Below are 17,382 nucleotides of genomic sequence, written 5' to 3'. Positions count from 1 at the left end.
CAGTGGAGTGGCTACATGGAGGGCGCAGTTCAAGCCGGAGAAAGAGCAGCTAGAGAGGTACTGAAATATGACAATCGCTCAAAATGGAGTTGACTTTTAAATATTCATTTGCTCTAGCATGCAATATTTACCTCTACTTCATCTATGGCAATATCATTTTCAAAGAGATTTGGCGAAAAATGTAACACCTGCAGTACAGCAAGCAACCAGACGACGAGTCAATGTATGGCCGCTCTGTGAAATTAAAGTGTGAGTGTGAATGAGATGCTAATAAATGTTTTACTAGTTCGGTCACTGAGTGAAGCCGATGCCAAGAATTCTACTTCTCAAAAATCACCAATGCAAACCATCTGATTTGAGGAGGCACCAAGCATCCCAATAGCTTGCTTGGTCTACACCTAGCATCTGTCAATGCAGTGACCTCTTTGTGAGGAATGTAGGGTCCAAAAGTCACTGAGACAATTCATCTGGCATACGGAGGGATAAGTATCACAAAATCTCATTGGACCTATTTTCAAGGTGATGCCTAACCCAGCCTGGGCGCAAAGCAGGGTGAAGACAGAGGGCCAGATGTACGACCCTATTTTGCATGGGCAAACAGGTTTGAGACCAATTTGCGCATGTTGAATTTGAAAGGGCTACGTACAATTCCTAAATAGTGAGTTGCAATGTATTTGCGACTCTCTATTTAGGAATTGCGAGTCGCTATTAGAAAGGGGCGTTCCCTTCCTAATAGCAACCCCAAAACCATGTATGAATGTTTTACAAAATTACCATCCTCTTCAAGAGGGTGGTGATGGAATGGCAAATGGGAAGGGGTCCCTAGGGACTAGTTCTCAAAATATTTGTTAAGGGCAGGCAGCAAACAGTGTCTGAGACACTGTTGTACATTGGATTTAGCGCCTCGCAATTTGCAACTCGCAGTTTGTCGCAAATTGTGAGGCGATTAATCCAATGGTCGTACATCTGGCCCAGAATGTGCTCTCTCCAGTTTCTCACCATAATCCCTCAATCTGTGAGTTTAATTTGAATGCAGTTCCAAAAAAGGAAGAGAACACCAACTTTCCTGTATTCTGTAATCGTTATTTTGATTTGTATTGAATACATTTCTTCGGAACACATCCTCAATACTTGTTTCAGTAGCAGCCAAACAGCTGAATTGTTTCGTAACAAAATGCTGCTCCCAGGACTGTTAAAAAAATGTAAGACCAGATGTGTCAAAAGAGCATTTAGCGATTCCCAAACAGCTATTTTTACTGAATCGCTGTTGGACTTGGCCCTGTTTGTCTAAAGTTACCTACACTTTTTGCCTTCCCCCTAGACTTTTTTTCTGACGTGGTCTTGCCAACTTAAATGCTTTGGGCATTTTGCCACTGCTAATCAGTGTCAAAGTGCAAGTTCTCCCTGTGTAAAGTGTAATGGTAATTGATTGTCCATAATTGGCATGTTTTTCTTACCTAGTAAAGTGAACTATGTGTGCCAGTGCTGGTAATACAAATGCTACTAGTGGGCCTGCAGCACTAATTGTGCCACCCACTTAAGCAGCCCTGAAAAGAGATCTTAGGCCTGCCACTGCAGTGCCTGTACGCAGTTTGTTAAACTGCCTTGTTGTCTTGACAAGTGCACCCACTTGCCAGGCCTTACCCTTCCCTTTATATGCACATTAGACACCCCTATGGTAGACCCAAGGTACCCCCCTGGGCAGGCTGCAGTGTATGTGAAAGGTAGGACATGTACTAAGGTGTGTAAAATGTCCTGACAGTGAAATACTCTAGACTAGAGTGCTTTATCCAGTTTGTAATGTCTGGACGTGAAGGAAAGGAGAGGAAAGCCACAATGGGCGGGTACGTAGCTGGGACACTTGATCAGTTTATTACAAGGGCCACGTTGGTATTGGCGCACGAAATCGCAATCACCGAGCGTCGCCTCTCACAGGACCCGGTATTCCCCAAACGCTCATCTCTGGGGGTCTGATGTTGGCACACACCCCGGAGCAGCATACTCATACAGCTACAGACCCTGGGGCCTCAAGACAAAGTGGCAATCAATTGCCTCAGGAATTGGTGAATATTACAATTGATGGGGAGTCCTGTCAGCCTGACCGAACTGCACACAATACTCTGACAATCTTCGCCAGCGGGGTTGCCACTCGTGCATCTATGGGGTCTATCCCAAAGTTTTGCCCAACCTACCAGAGCATACATCGGGGGCAGTTTCTAAGAGGAAGCGAGGAGGGGTGCACAGAGCGGAAAAAACCCTAAGATGCCCAAACTGAATAAGCCTGTAGACTTGGTAAACGCTGTGCCTTCAAGCCCTGGGCCACCGCATGCGAATAAGCCTGCCGCAGATCCTTTGTGCACGATTCCTTTTGTTGGTTCTCCGTCCTCGATGGATGAGGGTTTCTGGTTAAAAGTAGGTGGCCTTATTACATCTTCTATACAGCCCTTACTTTTTAGGCTGTTGTCAATGGAGGACAAATTGGCGAAATGTGAACAGCTGACTATAACCAATTTTGATTGTATCAAGAAGAATCTGCCAAAGAGTGTCCAGGATAAGGAACTGATGACGAATGGACCTCGGGGCCTTTCTGAGCTCTCACGCATCTGTTTCTGATCCAATGGAACCTACTTCACATAGGAATGCTGCAGCTGGACACAGCACCGAGGTTAAATGTAAAATGTGCATAGCCAAATCTTGTTTGCCCACAGAGTAAGTTGGGTAGACCGGAGAGCGAAAGATATTTCAGGTAATTGCATAGTCATTAATTTTAGAGACAGTCGGTTAGTGCGTTATATTTGTGAGGGGTCTTATCAAAAGTATGAGAACTAACATTCAGACATTTGACCTCAGTTACTTCTATACCCCCCCCCCCCTAATGGGAATGGAGAAATTTGGTTATCAGGGAAAGACCTGTGAAAGGCGGACCTTGCCTGGCAATGCCAACAATAGAACCGGGTTACATGATTTTGGTTTTGCGCCCTGTATCCCTCTTAGCAACAGATACAGTGTCCTTGACAAGGTGGACTGACTAACTCCAACTTACATTTGTCCTCCAACTCGGTCTAACCAGCCGTGTGACATCACCCTGGGTATGGGGCTGAGGTATCGGAACAACAGCTAGAGTGAAGTGATGTGTTGGGCTCTGAAGATAGAATTAGAGAAACTATAGCTGGTGTCTGTGAGGAGGAGGGGAATCTTTTAGTTGATGCTAAATGTAATAATCTTACAACTTGTGAGGAGGGTCTACACCCCCAAACCCCAGCGACTACCAATAATAATTCTGGGTCCCCTGAAGCCGAGACACCCACGGGTAATTGTAGCGCTTTAAAAATTGCAAAAATAAATAAAATAAATAAATAAATAAGCCATAGATAGACGAGAATTGGAGGTGACTTCTGAGAGTCGGATGGAAGTAAGATCCAATGGCCCAAAGATTCTGTCATGGAATATAGCGGGACTGATGACTAGATTAGAGTTGCCTGATTGGAGTGATTTCATGGACTCCCATGAGATTTGTCTATTTAAAGAAACTTGGGCCTTAAAATCTTCATATAGAGTAGGCTTTGCAGCATATAGTGAGGCGGCAGTGAAGGGTCCTAGAGGTAGACCATCGGGGGGCCTATGTATTTGGGTTGGTATCCATTTAGGATGCACGGTGAAGAGAATAGAAACCCATTCCCAAGACATTTTATGCATCCTTCCCACTCCCAGAGATCTCCCTAAGCTGGCCATTATTGTGGAGAAGTGTGGCTTAGTGGTTAGAGGCGGCAGACCCGGAAGCTGAGATCGGCCCGGGACCAGGGTTTAATTCCCAACGCGGCAGGGTCTTGGGTCAATGTCCGCAGACTCGATAATTCTCGCCTCAGTGCCTACTCTAACCTTGGGCTCCACTCTGCAACTCAGGGCAATAGCTTGCTTAATCTTCACAACGGCCCCGTAAATGCCGGGGATGCCTGGTCTCACCTTGGGGGTGCTCAGGAGGGACCATCTCACAGGGAAAGCCAGGACGGGTTCCTCAGCGGTATACAGCGCCGGGACACCCCGGTGTGGGTAGCTGTGCGCTTTACAACTATACCATTAAAAAAAAAAAAACAATAAAATAAAAAACAATTATTTTTAATGTCTATTCCCGGCTAGTCAAGTATGGGCGTACATCTTCAACACTGACTGGACTGCTTGGCGGCCCTTCTTACAACACTCTCAGGGGAAGCGTACCTTATTATAGGCGGGGACTTTAATTGCCACTTTGAACCCTTTAGTGGGTTGTCATTATCTATCACCAGTGATGAGGCCTCAATATGGTTAATCCCCGCACCTAATGCCTATCTCATAAGGGGGTGGACCCCCTTGGTCCTGGAATTGACCTCTCTTACCCTCACGCATTTGTTGAGGGCTTGCAATGGCCGGTTTCCGGATGACAATCCTGGGCATCCCACTTTGACAAATTTGGCCAGGCGACTATAATAGATTACATCTTAATAAACATTGAAATCTGGCACAGACTCGCAAAGTTTTGTGTCCATCCTCGGGAAGAAAGCGACCACAATCCTTTGGTCGTTATGTTAGAAGCCCAATTGGTAGAAATAGGACAAGCCTTGGATTTCCATCAACAAGAGAATTTAGTAGTGGTCGATGGAGGGCGAAGAATCCGTTGGGGTACAATAATTCAATCACCGGATACGCCGGCAGATATGTACACTGGTATTATCCCTCTTCTGGAATAGGTAAGCCTTCTCTCAGGTAACGGTGCCAGTGGAGAAGAATATATAGAGCTCCGAAAAGTCCACCAGGATTTGGTTGCAATCCTGGCAGATTTTTTTTGCAGTAGTAAACCCACTAAGAATAACCGTTCCAGAGAAAAAAATCTTTGGTATAGTCTGTTGTGTAGGGATGCAAAGAGAGAATTGCTGTTATACCTCAAAGGTGGTGACAGCTTAAGCATAAGGGAAGGGAAGCTTTTTAAAAAAAAAAACTGTTTTACAAGCAAAATCCGAATGGGAAATGGAACAATGGCAGGCAATTATGAATGCCTTGGACCATAAAGATACAAGAGGTTTTTGGAATTTAGTCCATACCGGAAGAATTGAGGGAAGGACTACCATTGAGCCTAATATTGGTGAGGATGCTTGCAGTCTTCATTTTAAGGATTTGTATTCAAGCTCACACAATGGTCCCAGTACGAGTGGGATCTCGGTTCACTGTCAAATTTTAAACTTTTCTGGGGACACACCGCCCTGTACGTTGGCTGAGGTGTTAGCTGCCGTTGCTAAGGTATTACCAAACAAAGCTCCTGGGTTAGATAGAATCCTCGGGGATTTGTATAGAAATGAACAGGTAGTGTGGGCTCCAGACCTTCAATTATTATTTCATGCAATCTTTCAAGGTTTGCTGCCCCGCCCCCCCACATGGCAGGGGCAGCGATTATCCCAATATATAAAAAGGGGTCCCCCATTGACCCATAAATTATAGGCCAATTAGCCTTATTGATGTGACCCCAAAAAAATCCCCAGAGTATTACTAGGAAGACTCCAAGAATGGATGGAGGACCTTAATATTTTAACCCCCCTGCTTTAGAAGTAAAACATCAACCAAAGATCAGTTATTTAGGCTTCAATTGATCTATTGGAAGCATATAGTTTTGGAGGGTGGGAGCCTGTACCTCACATTCGTGGATCTTAAGTCAGGTATACAGACGAAATATTGAATCAAAAATATAGAATGGCACTAATATCGAAGTGAAAATATAGAATGGACAAAATATTGAATGGACAGAATATAGTCAACAGAAAATTTCCAATTTAAGGTAAGTAATTTACTATCGATTTTCATAAATGTAGAAAGTCAAAATATCGAAGTATATAATATAGGAATTAAGTATATCGAATTTTTAATAATATTGAACTTTTTAAAGTGTTTTGTATGTTAGTATATGTGTCTAAAGTGTATATTTATTTTATAATTTATTTTAAGTAATACATTTTATGTTATTTAATTTTTGCGTAATTTAATTCTGTAGTGGGTTGTGGGTTTATAGGGGAATAGGGTGGGAAGTAATTTAATTATAATTAATAAAATATTTAAATGTATTTATTGGTATTTATTTCGAATTAATTGTTAATTAATTTTTAATTGGTAATTAATTACATTTTAATTGGCAATTAATTTTACTGAATTGATTAATAATAATTATGTTAAATGTACTAATTTCTTTTCCGTAGCGGGTGGTGGCTTTATAGGGGAATTGGGTGGAAAGTAATTTAATTATAATTAATTAAATATTTTAATTTATTTATTGGTATTTATCTTCAATTAATTGTTAAATAATTTTTAATTGGTAATTGATAACATTTTAATTGATAATTAGTTTTCATTAATTGATTAATTGATAATTATGTTAATTTTATAAATTGATTTCCCGTAGCGGGTTGTCGGTTTATAGGGGAATAGGGTGGGAAGTAATTTAATTGTAATTAATTAAATATTTTAATGTATTTATTGGTATTTATTTTGAAGTAATTGCTAATTAATTAAATTGGTAATTGGTAATTCATTTGTATTCATAGGTAATGAATTTTTAAAATTCATTTTTATTTGTATTTTTAATTGATTAATTATTATATTATATTAAATTGATAATTACTTTTAATTAAATTGTTATTGGTATTAATATTTAATTTATTTTTATTAATATATAAAGTATTTACTTTCCCTACTGTTGCACTCACTGGAATGGGAATAGTAATTTTTACCCCTATGCTATCCAACGCTTTCCCTACTTTTGCACTCTCTGGAGTGGGAATAGTAATTTGTACCCCTTCGCTATCCAACGATTTCCCTACTGTTGCATTCTCTGGAGTGGGAATAGTAATTTTTACCCCTACGCTATCCAACGCTTTCCCTACTGTTGCACTCACTAGACTGGGAATAGTAATTTTTACCCCTACGCTATCCAACGCTTTCCCTACTGTTGCACTCTCTGGAGTGGGAATAGTAATTTTTACCCCTACGCTATCCAACGCTTTCTCTACTGTTGTACCCGGTGGAGTGGTAATATGAATTTTTACCCCTACGCTATCCAAAGCTTTTCCTACTGTTGCACTCTCTGGAGTGGGAATAGTAATTTTTAACCTCCCGTTATCCAACGCTTTCCCTACTGTTGCACTCTCTGGAGTGGGAATAGTAATTTTTACCCTTACGCTATCCAGCGCTTTCCCTACTGTTGCACTCTCTGGAGTGGGAATAGTAATTTTTACCCCTACCCTATCCAACGCTTTCCCTACTGTTGCACTCTCTGGAGTGGGAATAGTAATTTTTACCCCTATGCTATCCAACGCTTTCCATACTGTTCACTGTCTGGAGTGGGAATAGTAATTTTACCCCTACGCTATCCAACGCTTTCCCTACTGTTGCCCTCTCTGGAGTGGAAATAGTAATTTTTACCCCTACGCTATCCAACGCTTTACCTACTGTGGATTGCCCCAGCCAGGCTGGCGGTAGCCACTGCCAGCCTGGCTGGGTCAATCCGCCCAACATCCTAATGGGCCCCATAGTATCAATATAAATTTGAGCGGGTGTTAGATTCTATACAACCACTATTAGCAAAAAATTTGCTTTTGCAATTCAGATATGGGACGCTCCTACTTTATGCCTTAACTAAAGAGTGGGCGGGTGCTCCCTGCCGTCCTTGCCCCGGGTGCCTAGTGGAGGAAGAAACTGTGACTCATGTGTCGTTCTTCTGCTTGGCCTATAAGAGGCCTAGATCTAAGTGGGTGATTCAACTTTTCAGGAACCTGAGTATTAGAAATTGCATAGAATTTTTCAGGATTCTAAAAACAGATACCAACCGATTTTTTTTAGTTGCTATTTCTAAATTTTTATTTGCAATGTGGTGAAAATGTAGGCATCTGCTTAAAAATTGATATCAGAATCTATAACACCTGCTACTATTTGTCACCTGCTGTGATTACGGATTTTGCAAAATCTAGGTTTGTAACTGTAGGTACCTGTTGATTAACTAACGTGAAATATAGTAATACCTGCTTAAATGGCTGCTAGTTGATGACGGGCTTTAGATATATCATTGATATGAATCCTTTATTGGTTTTAATATCTATATGTTAAATTATATTTTTTATGTACATTTTAAATAATCGAATTTCCCATAGTGATGATTTTTATTGGCCAACTTCCCTAAATGTGTTTATATAATCCTTTGTGTATCCTCTACCTTTGCACGTGATAATTGATTACCTTTGTGATTTGAATTCTATGTGGTTGTACATTTTTATGTGCTTTTATGGCTGTAATAGCCGAAATAAAGTTTCAATGACTGAATGAATGAAATACTCTCCATTTCGTTTTTCACTGTTGCAAGGCCATCTTGCCCATAGGACAGAATGGGGAAGGCTGTGTAACATGTTTCCAGCCTATCTTCCGATAGGCTTAAGATGGAGAGGTGAAGTTTAGTGTGCCTAAACTCACAATTTAATAACACATCTTTTTGTGATGGTGGTTTTTGCATTGTGTGTTTAGAAACCACACTTTTAGAAGTGGCTGTTTTTTTTGTGTTCTAACAATTCTTTGTGTCTCTGCCTGGTTGTGGATTTACTCTCTGGATTTGAAAGTGATAGGATCTGGGGAATGTCTGGACTAAGCATGGGCGAATTTTGCGGATCTCGCGTTCGCGAATTTTGCGGATTTGCGGATTCGCAATCCGCAAAATCCGCGAATTCCCGCGAATTTGCGGATTTTTTTTTTTTTTGTGTTCGCCCGTGTTTCTGCCAGTTCGCGAGGGTTTTTACAATTTCGCAATTTGCGAACTTACCTGTCGGGTCGCAAGTTTTGCGAACTTGTTGTTTCTACATGTCCAGCCTGTTTGGGACACTCTTCTTCATCACTGCCACTCTCTGTCACCACTGCCACTCTCTGACTACTCATGCCACCCTCTGGCCCACCCATGCCACCCTCTGTTTCATCACCACACCCTCTGGTTGTCCAGTGTACCTTATTTTCGGCAAAGCAAAGCACACCTTCCCTGCCTCAAGTGACCTGAATTAATTTGGGGCTGATTAATGTGTCACAGAATATTTTTTTAGCTGGCACCTGCTTCCTTAGTGCGCCCTGATTAGTGATCTTTTGCACTTGCTAAGTGCTTTCATTGTTGCAAAATTAGTTACAACACCTGCCCTGCCCCAACTGACAATAATGAATTAGGGGCTAATTAATGTGTCACTGAAAGAATTTAAAGTTCCAGCCTGGCACCTGCTTGTCTGCTCCTTTAGCTGTAAATCAGGACCTTTGTGGCATACAGTTAAGGTCAGAGCAGGGTCACACAAAATAGTTGCAAGCAGGCAACCGAATTCTGGAGGGCCCCCTCAGGAAGCACTACAAAGAATCGTTACAAATCATGAGGTTGACCTTTTGCACCTGCTCATTGCTTTTGCTGAAATCGTTTTTCGGTTTTTTTCGCGCTATTCGCGGGGCGCGGCGTCGTGCGAAACCGACCGCGGAAGCCGCCAATTCGTGCGAATGAGCATTTTATTTTTTTTGCGGCTTGTTGTTTCGCGAGTTTTTTTGCAGTATTCGCGAGCCGCTTGCAGCGCAACACGCGAATTTACCCCAAGGTCGAGTACGGGCGCGGCCATTTTGTTTCCGTGACGTATTTCCGTTTCCGCCCGCTATGTATAATCTCGCGCACTAAGCGCATTGCGAGTAGAGGTTCGCACGAGATCGCGCGGGAAATCTACAGGTTCGCACGAGATCGCGAGGAAAATCTCGCGCGAACTTTCTTTCGCGCTCGTGAACGGGCGCCGGCCATCTTGTTTTTCATTCATTTCCTGTGTCTGGGCATGGTGTTTAATCCTCTTGGTATCTTTGCCATCCTTTGCTTGTTTTCAGTTTTTTTTTTACGATTTTGCTTCTTATCTATCCCTCTCTTTTCCTAGCTGTATATTTTTGTCTTTTCTGCTATTTTTCTTTACTTTTAAACTACTTTTTTAAACTCTTTTCTTTTCTTCTTCCCTATCCTATTCTTTCTTAATTTTCTACTTCTTCCTACCTTACCTGCCCAGACCATGGTCAAGCCAGGCGCCGTGAAGCTGCCCAGGCACTTGAGGGCCGCAGCGGCGGCGGGGAGTAGTGCTGGACCCAGTGGCAGGACAGCATGCGGGAGATTGAGGGGGGAGCAGGTGACGCGACGGGAGATCTTCAGCCCGGAGGAAGTGGGCGCGCTGGTCTACTTCGTCCAGCGCCGCCTGCCCAGGACCATCGCGGGAGGCGGCAGGATCGCGGCCGGCGGGTACAACATGCGGGAGCGCCGGAAGCGGTGGGAGAAGGTGTGCTGGGCCATATCCCACCTCTACGGGGTCCAGCGCACCTACAGCCAGGTCACCCATCGCTGGACGGACCTCCTGGACCGCGAGCGCGACCTGCTGGACCAGCTCGGCTTGGAGATCCCCGGGCTTGGTGAGTAGTAGTAGCCATTTAATCACTCACTACTATGATGTTTTCTCCTGCTCTGTGTTGTTGTATTGCAAATATTTGTTTTTTACATGGAGCAAGCCAATAATGCCGCTGATGACGATTACATTGTAGTTAAATTATATTTCAAAATCTTCTGTGCATTTCAGGTGCACTGCTCTCCTTCTCAGTGGCGTTGCTACTATGCTTATTTGTTTTCTATTTCGTGGTCTCATTGGCCTGAGTAACTATTATGTATGAGTGTACTTTACAGAACTGCGTAATGCTAGACACTAGGGGGCAGATTACATTTACAAGCCCCTTGCGCCACGTTTACGTTGCCTTGCGTGACGCAACAGCGGCGTAAACGTGCCGCATCCCTGCGAGTCATTTACAGCATGACGCATCTAGGGAGATGCGTCATGTTATAAAGCCATCGGCCTGCACCACAATGGGTGCGTTCCTAGTACGCAGGGTGGGCGCCGCGGTCCAGCGGCTGTGCGCCTCGCAAAATTGCCTGCGTGAAATGTACAAGATTTAACGCAGGCACTTCTGCGACGCTGCTACGTCAATTCAATTCCTTATGTCTGCTCGAAGCAGGCGAAAGGACTGGCACAGCATGTTAAGTATTGGGTGGCCCTGAGCATTACTGGAGTTGCATTGCGTTGGCGACGTGACTCCAGCGATGCGCCGCTCTTACGTGACGAGATGCCTCACGCAAGTGCCTACCCTTGCGCCAGGGCGCGCCGCATTGTAAATGAGGCACATCTGCCGTGTCGCAAGGGTAGTTTTGCGTGACGCATTTGATCTGGCGCATCTCTGGAGATGCGCCAGAACGCGTAAGTAAGTATGCCCCTAAGGGGCAGAATTGCAATTACCGTCGCATCCCTGCAAAGTAGCAGGGATGCGCCATTAATTGTGCGGCCCGCTACCACCACCAAACATGGTGCGCCGTATTTGCAATGCGGCGCACCATGGGCCCAAAACGTCACCAAAGCTTTACTGCTGGAGTTGCGTCGCAACGATGGCGCAGCTCCATCAATGCTCTGGGGTACCCTATCTCCCCAATGCTGGGTCAAGCCGTACGTCTGCTTCAAGCAGGTGCAGGGTTTGTGTGACGCATCATTGTCCTAAAGGTGACTGATTGATATTTTGTAGATTTCCCTCAGCCACTATTAGGATGTGTTCCAGCGCAGGAATGCCCTCCCTTGCGCCGGAACGCCCCCTGATGGCGCAGGGCTTTATAACGGGATGCATCTCCCAAATGCGTCACGTTGTTATAATATTATACGCCGCACCATGGCGCCCTTTTTTGTTTAGCTGCTGCGTCACTAAAGTCACGCAAGAACGGCGCAAAAGAGCCGCAAGGGCTTAAATCTGCCCCTTCCTTTGTAACCCTGACAATAAGAAAAATAGTGGCGGTGGATTGATAGTTTGACTATTTAAATGACTGGTAATGTAGCAGGCAACTGTTAGTGTTGTCACTGATCTGACTGAAATCACAATGGAGTTTGTCTGTCACTTTGCGTCTTGCCTGCGGACTGCTGCCTGCCAGTCCTAGGTGAACGTTTCAGTACTTTGTTTAGTGAGTTACGTGACTTTCGAAGTCACAGGTCCTCAAATAAATGAAAAGTAACCATAATCAATATAATTTCGCAGAAATATTTTGTTATTGTTCTTTTGAAATGTTTGATTTGGTTGACATTGACAAGCAACAATCATCCATGTTTTCTGTTCTTTCTTTCATGTTGTACGTCAGCTCCCCCCAGGGGCGAGAGGAGGACACAGGAGCAGCAGGCGGCGGATGCTGTTCATCAACAGGGCCAGGATCGGGCAGGCGAGGGCTCCTCTGCTGGCCCCAGTAAGTTTTCATTTTAGACTAGTACCCATTTTTCCTAGCGTTCCTCATTTGACTTTTTTCAAAATTGTCTTTGCTCTTCTTGTAGACTGTATCTAAATTCTTATCCTGCCTCTACTATGACTCCCTGTGGTATTACTAGATTATTCTTATTAGTCTGTCTGTGTAGCTAACTAAGATTGCACGGTTGGCGAAACTCCCATGATTCTAGTCAGCAATAGCTCTATCAACTTAGTGCAGTCCTCTGGGATTGTCCATAATGTCTTTTGAACTGTTCTATCTGGACTCATGCTTGCAAAAATTGCAAAACCTTTCGCTCAGTCACTCTAGTCTGGACCAAAAAACACAGATTGTATTTAAGTTTAAAAGCTTTATTAAAAGTAAACACATTTATTAAATGAAGTCATAATAAAACTAAACGTTTAACTGATAATGGAAAAGTGGTTAGTGCTGACGATTAATTGAAGACATTTCTTGTGGTCGAGCCGAGCTCTCACCTGGTTTCAACTTGATCTTGTTGTTAGAAGTCCATCTTCTGTCTGTGTGGAGAAAAATGGTGCGTGTTAAAAAAACAGCCTTCATCAGTTGTGCCTAAAAGTGCAGCAAGACAACCTTCCCTGGAAAAAGGGACATTTTTTTTAAGTTTAACGTAGACAGTCACAAATTACATTGTTTTCACATGTCTTCATTCCTAGACCAAATACTAGTGACTAGTGAGTGCTTCATTCTAACATTCCTAAATGTACTTTGTAGGTGGAACATCTGGTGGCGGGGCCAGTGTGGAGGTGGTGGTGCTCGACACGGAGGCGGAGGGCGATTCTTCAGGGGAGGAGGCGGCGGCGGCAGCTGTGAGAGTTGAGACGGTGGTGGTGGCGGCCAGAGGTAAGCTCTTATATATTCCTTACTTATTGAGATTGAAGACTAGCTGGGAAGGCAAGAATATGAGATGCATGGCTGGGTGAATGATGAAGCAATGATGGGTGGAAGGACAACAGCCTGGGTGGGTGACACAGAAACTGTATGTGTCCATATACCTGGATCATGCTACTATCTGACTCTTAGATAGCATATGTGTATCTAGAGCAGGGGTACTCCTAGTACGGCCCGCGGGCCGGTGGTGGCCCGGCAAGCCTTCGTTGGCGGTGCGCAGACCTTGCAGACAATCACTGCTCCCACGGCCCCCACAGAGCAGAGGCTTTTTTGTATTTCACCTGTTAGCGCCCCTGCATCTCCACTCTGACAATCACTGCTCCCCCGGCCCCCACAGAGCAGAGTGGAGATGCAAGGCCACAAAGAGGTGAAATAGAACAAAGCCTCTGCTCTGTGGGGCCGGGCAAGCAGTGATTGTCAGGGTGGAGAAGCAGGGGCGCTAAAACAAACAAAGCCTCAATAATATGTTAATGGTCTTTTAAAGACCTGTTAAGTACTTTGGTGTTGTTGTCTGTGTGTGCGCGTTGAGGAAGCGGTCTCAACCCGGGCTGAAGGCTGACACAGATAGACACACACACAGTGAGATGACAGAGGGGGAGGGAGAGGGAGGGCAGGAGGGAGAGAGAGATGGAGGGAGGGCAGGAGGGAGAGCAGGAGGGAGAGAGATGTATGTAAATGCTGGGTCTGGTGGCTCAGTGGATGAGGGCATCTGCTGCAGGGACCTGTGTGCAACCTCATGGTCACAAGTTATCATTTTGCTTTAGCCCCGCCCCCTCTGACTCCGCCCCCACCAGTGCGGCCCTCGGCCCCAAACTACACTGTAAATGTAGCCCCTGAGAGAAAGTTTGTGAGTACCCATGATCTAGAGAGAGTAGATGGTCAGTGGATGAACTAAGTGTAACTTTGAAGAGCATGTAACACTGCACCCGCACGTCCGTTCCAGTGTAGGAAAGGCAAGGAAAAGAACTTTTAATTTTGTCCAAATACTACCATAAATAGTAGCAGTAGTTTGTATTGCAAGCACTGCATAGATCCGGTTATTATGGTGGCCACTCCCTACCTCTCTTAATAAGTTTAGTAGTACTCAGTCATTCATGTGTGGATGTATCACTGGTCACTCAATAAAAAGCAAAGCACCTAAAGTCATCCCATATATAAGCAAAAACATCCCATGTGAAGTGATAGATAATCAGATTATTTATCTTCTTCAATTTTCCATTTCTAGTACTCATTTCCACTGTAGGGTGAAAGTTAAATTAATTAAGCAGTAGCCCTTGAGTTGTAACAGAGTATTCTCAGTGCCACCCGTAATAGAAAAGTAAGAGATTCACCACCTGCATATACTGGACGGGTACAGTAACGCAACGCAAGTCTAGGTCACTCCTCATGGCGTGCGTCTCTTTTTCTCGGGTGCAAGTTTACCGCGCTGGCATTATGCCGGCTTGCAGAAAATAACGTACCAATTTTCCAAAACAAGAGATAAGAAGAAGAATAAGACTGGTGTACTTTCATAGTCGACTCCAATGGAAGTCCACAGTGCTCATAGAATTTGTTCCTTAAACTCCCACTAATGTTAGAGCAAGGATGAAGAAGTGTGAGGTTAGATAGATACTGGCCTCAATAGTTATGTAATGCGCTTGCAAGTTGCTAGTTGTACTGCAGCACAAATTTCTGCTGAATGATTGAGTTAATCTTAAAGAGCATTGGTTACAGACTATGTCTTTCTTTCTTCATATAGGTTCTCCTTCCAAACGAACAAGGAGGAAGGAGCTGGCTAGAGCGGCCCGGCAACGGAGGATCGAGGCCACTGTTGCGGAATATCGGCGGCTGGTGGCCCTGGAGGACGTGGAAAGTGTGCGGTCGACAACTACGACAACGTCGTCTGCATCGGCCTCCGTGGCCCCACGGGCTGCCACCCAGCACAGTGGTCCACCGAGACTGAGCCGGGCTGCCAAAGGCAAACGCCACCGCCGAGCAGCAAGGCCAACAGCTGCCTCTCACAGGCCTTGCACCTGCAAGGCAGTGAAGGCACGCCTGCGCCGCACTACCCTGATGGTGTCCCGCCTTCAGCAGGAGCTCGCCTTGCTCCGCGAGGAGCATGATGCCCTGGCCCAAAAAGTTAACAGCATCCACCCATAGTGTCCCTTGCCCCTTTTTTAGAGACTTTTGGGGGGTGGGAATTGGGAGTTGGGTTTTTGGGGACTTTTGAAGGACAATCGTTGGGGTTAGGGAGGGTCTTGCGGGAGATTATTTTGTTAGGGATATAAATATACTTTTTCAAACTTTATCTGAGCATACCTGTTTTTTACTGCTTGCCTGGTGGGTGGGGGTTTAACGTTGACTGTTTTCCTGAAAGTTTAGTTCCATTTTCTTCCTTTAAGTGTAAATGCCCAAATGTTTTCAACACTAAGTGCCTCTCACAGACTAAGTGAAGTGAATCCAAGAGTCCTAGGACTTTAGTAGTACTACCTTCAGTCTCTCGTCTCTCGTACTAATACTCCATTATACCCCCAAACCACCAAACGCTTATCTTACCTGTAATTTGTGTTTGAAAGTAGGGCTAGGCCCAGGGCTGGCTCCACGGGAAACACCGAATAACGTTGGCAATCTTGGTCGGATAAAATTTCCTCATAGCGGTGGTACTAGTGGTGTGACACAGTGGCAGTTGCATGCCTATGAAAAAAAAGAAAATGAAATCTGGTTTGTCCTCCTGAGCAATTCAACGGTACAACTGAGAATATAGCAGGTGACAGAAGTACAGTAGAGCAGTGCCACATTGTAGCCTAACAAATGGTAAAGTATAACTACTAATTCGGTTGAAGTTCTTTCACATTAGCAATGGTTCTTTGTCAAGCAGAGTAAGAATATATCATCGACAACTGTGGAAAGAAAGAATGCGACAGTACAGGGCCTGTGTGGAATTATTGATAACGATATTCAACATAAGGTCTCTGTAGCCAGATACCCGAGAGCCTTGCTGGTCACTATAAATCCATTCACAACAACACTCAATGGGGTTGGTCTGGAAGGTGTCAGGTTTACTCCCCGTGATCCAGTCGATGCAAATATGGTTCCACCTCCAAATGTCACCAACACCCAGAAGTGTAAACACAGGGTGTTCGAGGCATTAGGCGAGGGAGAAAAATAACAAACTAAAATAAAAAATGTTGGATGGGTAAAGGTAGGGTCAGCAGGGAAAGGAGACCTGTAACAGAAGACAAGACAGGCATCAGTGAAGTGCTGTCCTAACATACAAGGGTACTCTCATATAGTCTCACTAAATAGTCTGCAAGTCTCCCGCCTACTCATGGGAAATGTAGTTTCATAGTACGGTAGGCGCTTAGGGGCTGCGTAACCTGACAGAAGGTATAGTAGATAGAAAAGGAGAAATTGCTTTTTTTCTAGGTGTCCCCTCACTCACCAGGGTTGCCCCTTGGTGACATGCTTCATCATTGGGGCCATCCCAGTCCTCTACGGCCTGGGGCGTGCTGCGACTTGCGAATTACGTAGGAGCACTTACAAATGACTATGTGTGGTGCAGATAGTGGAGTGGACTAAGTGATGTGTTAAGGGATCAATGTAGAAGCCGAGAGAGAGGCAAGAAATGCAGTCACAGTCAGAGAAAAAGGCAAGGGATACTGTATCTATGTGGTTGTAGTGGTCCTGTTGGAAGTGGTAAGTAAGTTGCCCGCAGAAAAAAAATCCTCCTATTAGCGGCACTCCTCCATTGCAGCCGACGCTTCGTCCACCGATGTTGGTCACCAGAAGACACCCTGTCCACTGCCTGCCTGATGCTGAATTGTGGCTCGCTACTGTGAAGCCTGACTCCATCCTTTTTTCCCCATTGCAGAGACTGAAACCCGGCCTGTAATTATTCAACGAAAAACAGGAAGTGATATAATATTACAACACCACTGATAAATAAATATAAGGTATGTAGGCTGTGGAGTGCAAAAAGTCACAATTTGTTTTTCCTAGTAGACAGTACAATGTTTTTGAAAGTGCGTACTCTGAGTCACCTTTTGAAGGATAAATAAGTATGGGCAAATTAATGTAGCGGATCTTGCCCCTCAAGCTAGGTGTACTGTAAACTGTGTTTTAGAACAAAATTAGATCTTCCTAGCAGTGCTCCCACC

General features: G+C 44.4%; 1 protein-coding gene across 1 annotated transcript; it reads left to right on the top strand.

The window, feature by feature from the left end:
* Positions 1-1,836: 1,836 nt before the first annotated feature.
* LOC147666017 (uncharacterized) lies at positions 1,837-15,439 on the top strand. Its single transcript, XM_086949320.1, has 4 exons — positions 1,837-1,844; positions 12,228-12,319; positions 13,070-13,198; positions 14,985-15,439. Exons 1-4 carry the CDS (start codon positions 1,837-1,839, stop codon positions 15,383-15,385), a joined length of 630 nt encoding a protein of 209 aa, XP_086805446.1. The 3' UTR covers positions 15,386-15,439.
* Positions 15,440-17,382: the final 1,943 nt, after the last annotated feature.

This window comes from Lissotriton vulgaris, unplaced genomic scaffold, assembly GCF_964263255.1.
Source record: "Lissotriton vulgaris unplaced genomic scaffold, aLisVul1.2 SCAFFOLD_8228, whole genome shotgun sequence".
NCBI classification, from domain to species: domain Eukaryota; kingdom Metazoa; phylum Chordata; class Amphibia; order Caudata; family Salamandridae; genus Lissotriton; species Lissotriton vulgaris.
The sequence above is the reverse complement of the archived record's forward strand: the minus strand, read 5'-3'. Positions and strand labels throughout refer to the sequence as shown.

Excerpts from the sequence above, each read along its gene's own strand:
- LOC147666017 (XM_086949320.1), top strand. Across the intron at positions 12,320-13,069 it reads GGGCTCCTCTGCTGGCCCCA|GTGGAACATCTGGTGGCGGG; the intron begins GTAAGTTTTCAT and ends TGTACTTTGTAG. Across the intron at positions 13,199-14,984 it reads GGTGGTGGTGGCGGCCAGAG|GTTCTCCTTCCAAACGAACA; the intron begins GTAAGCTCTTAT and ends TTCTTCATATAG.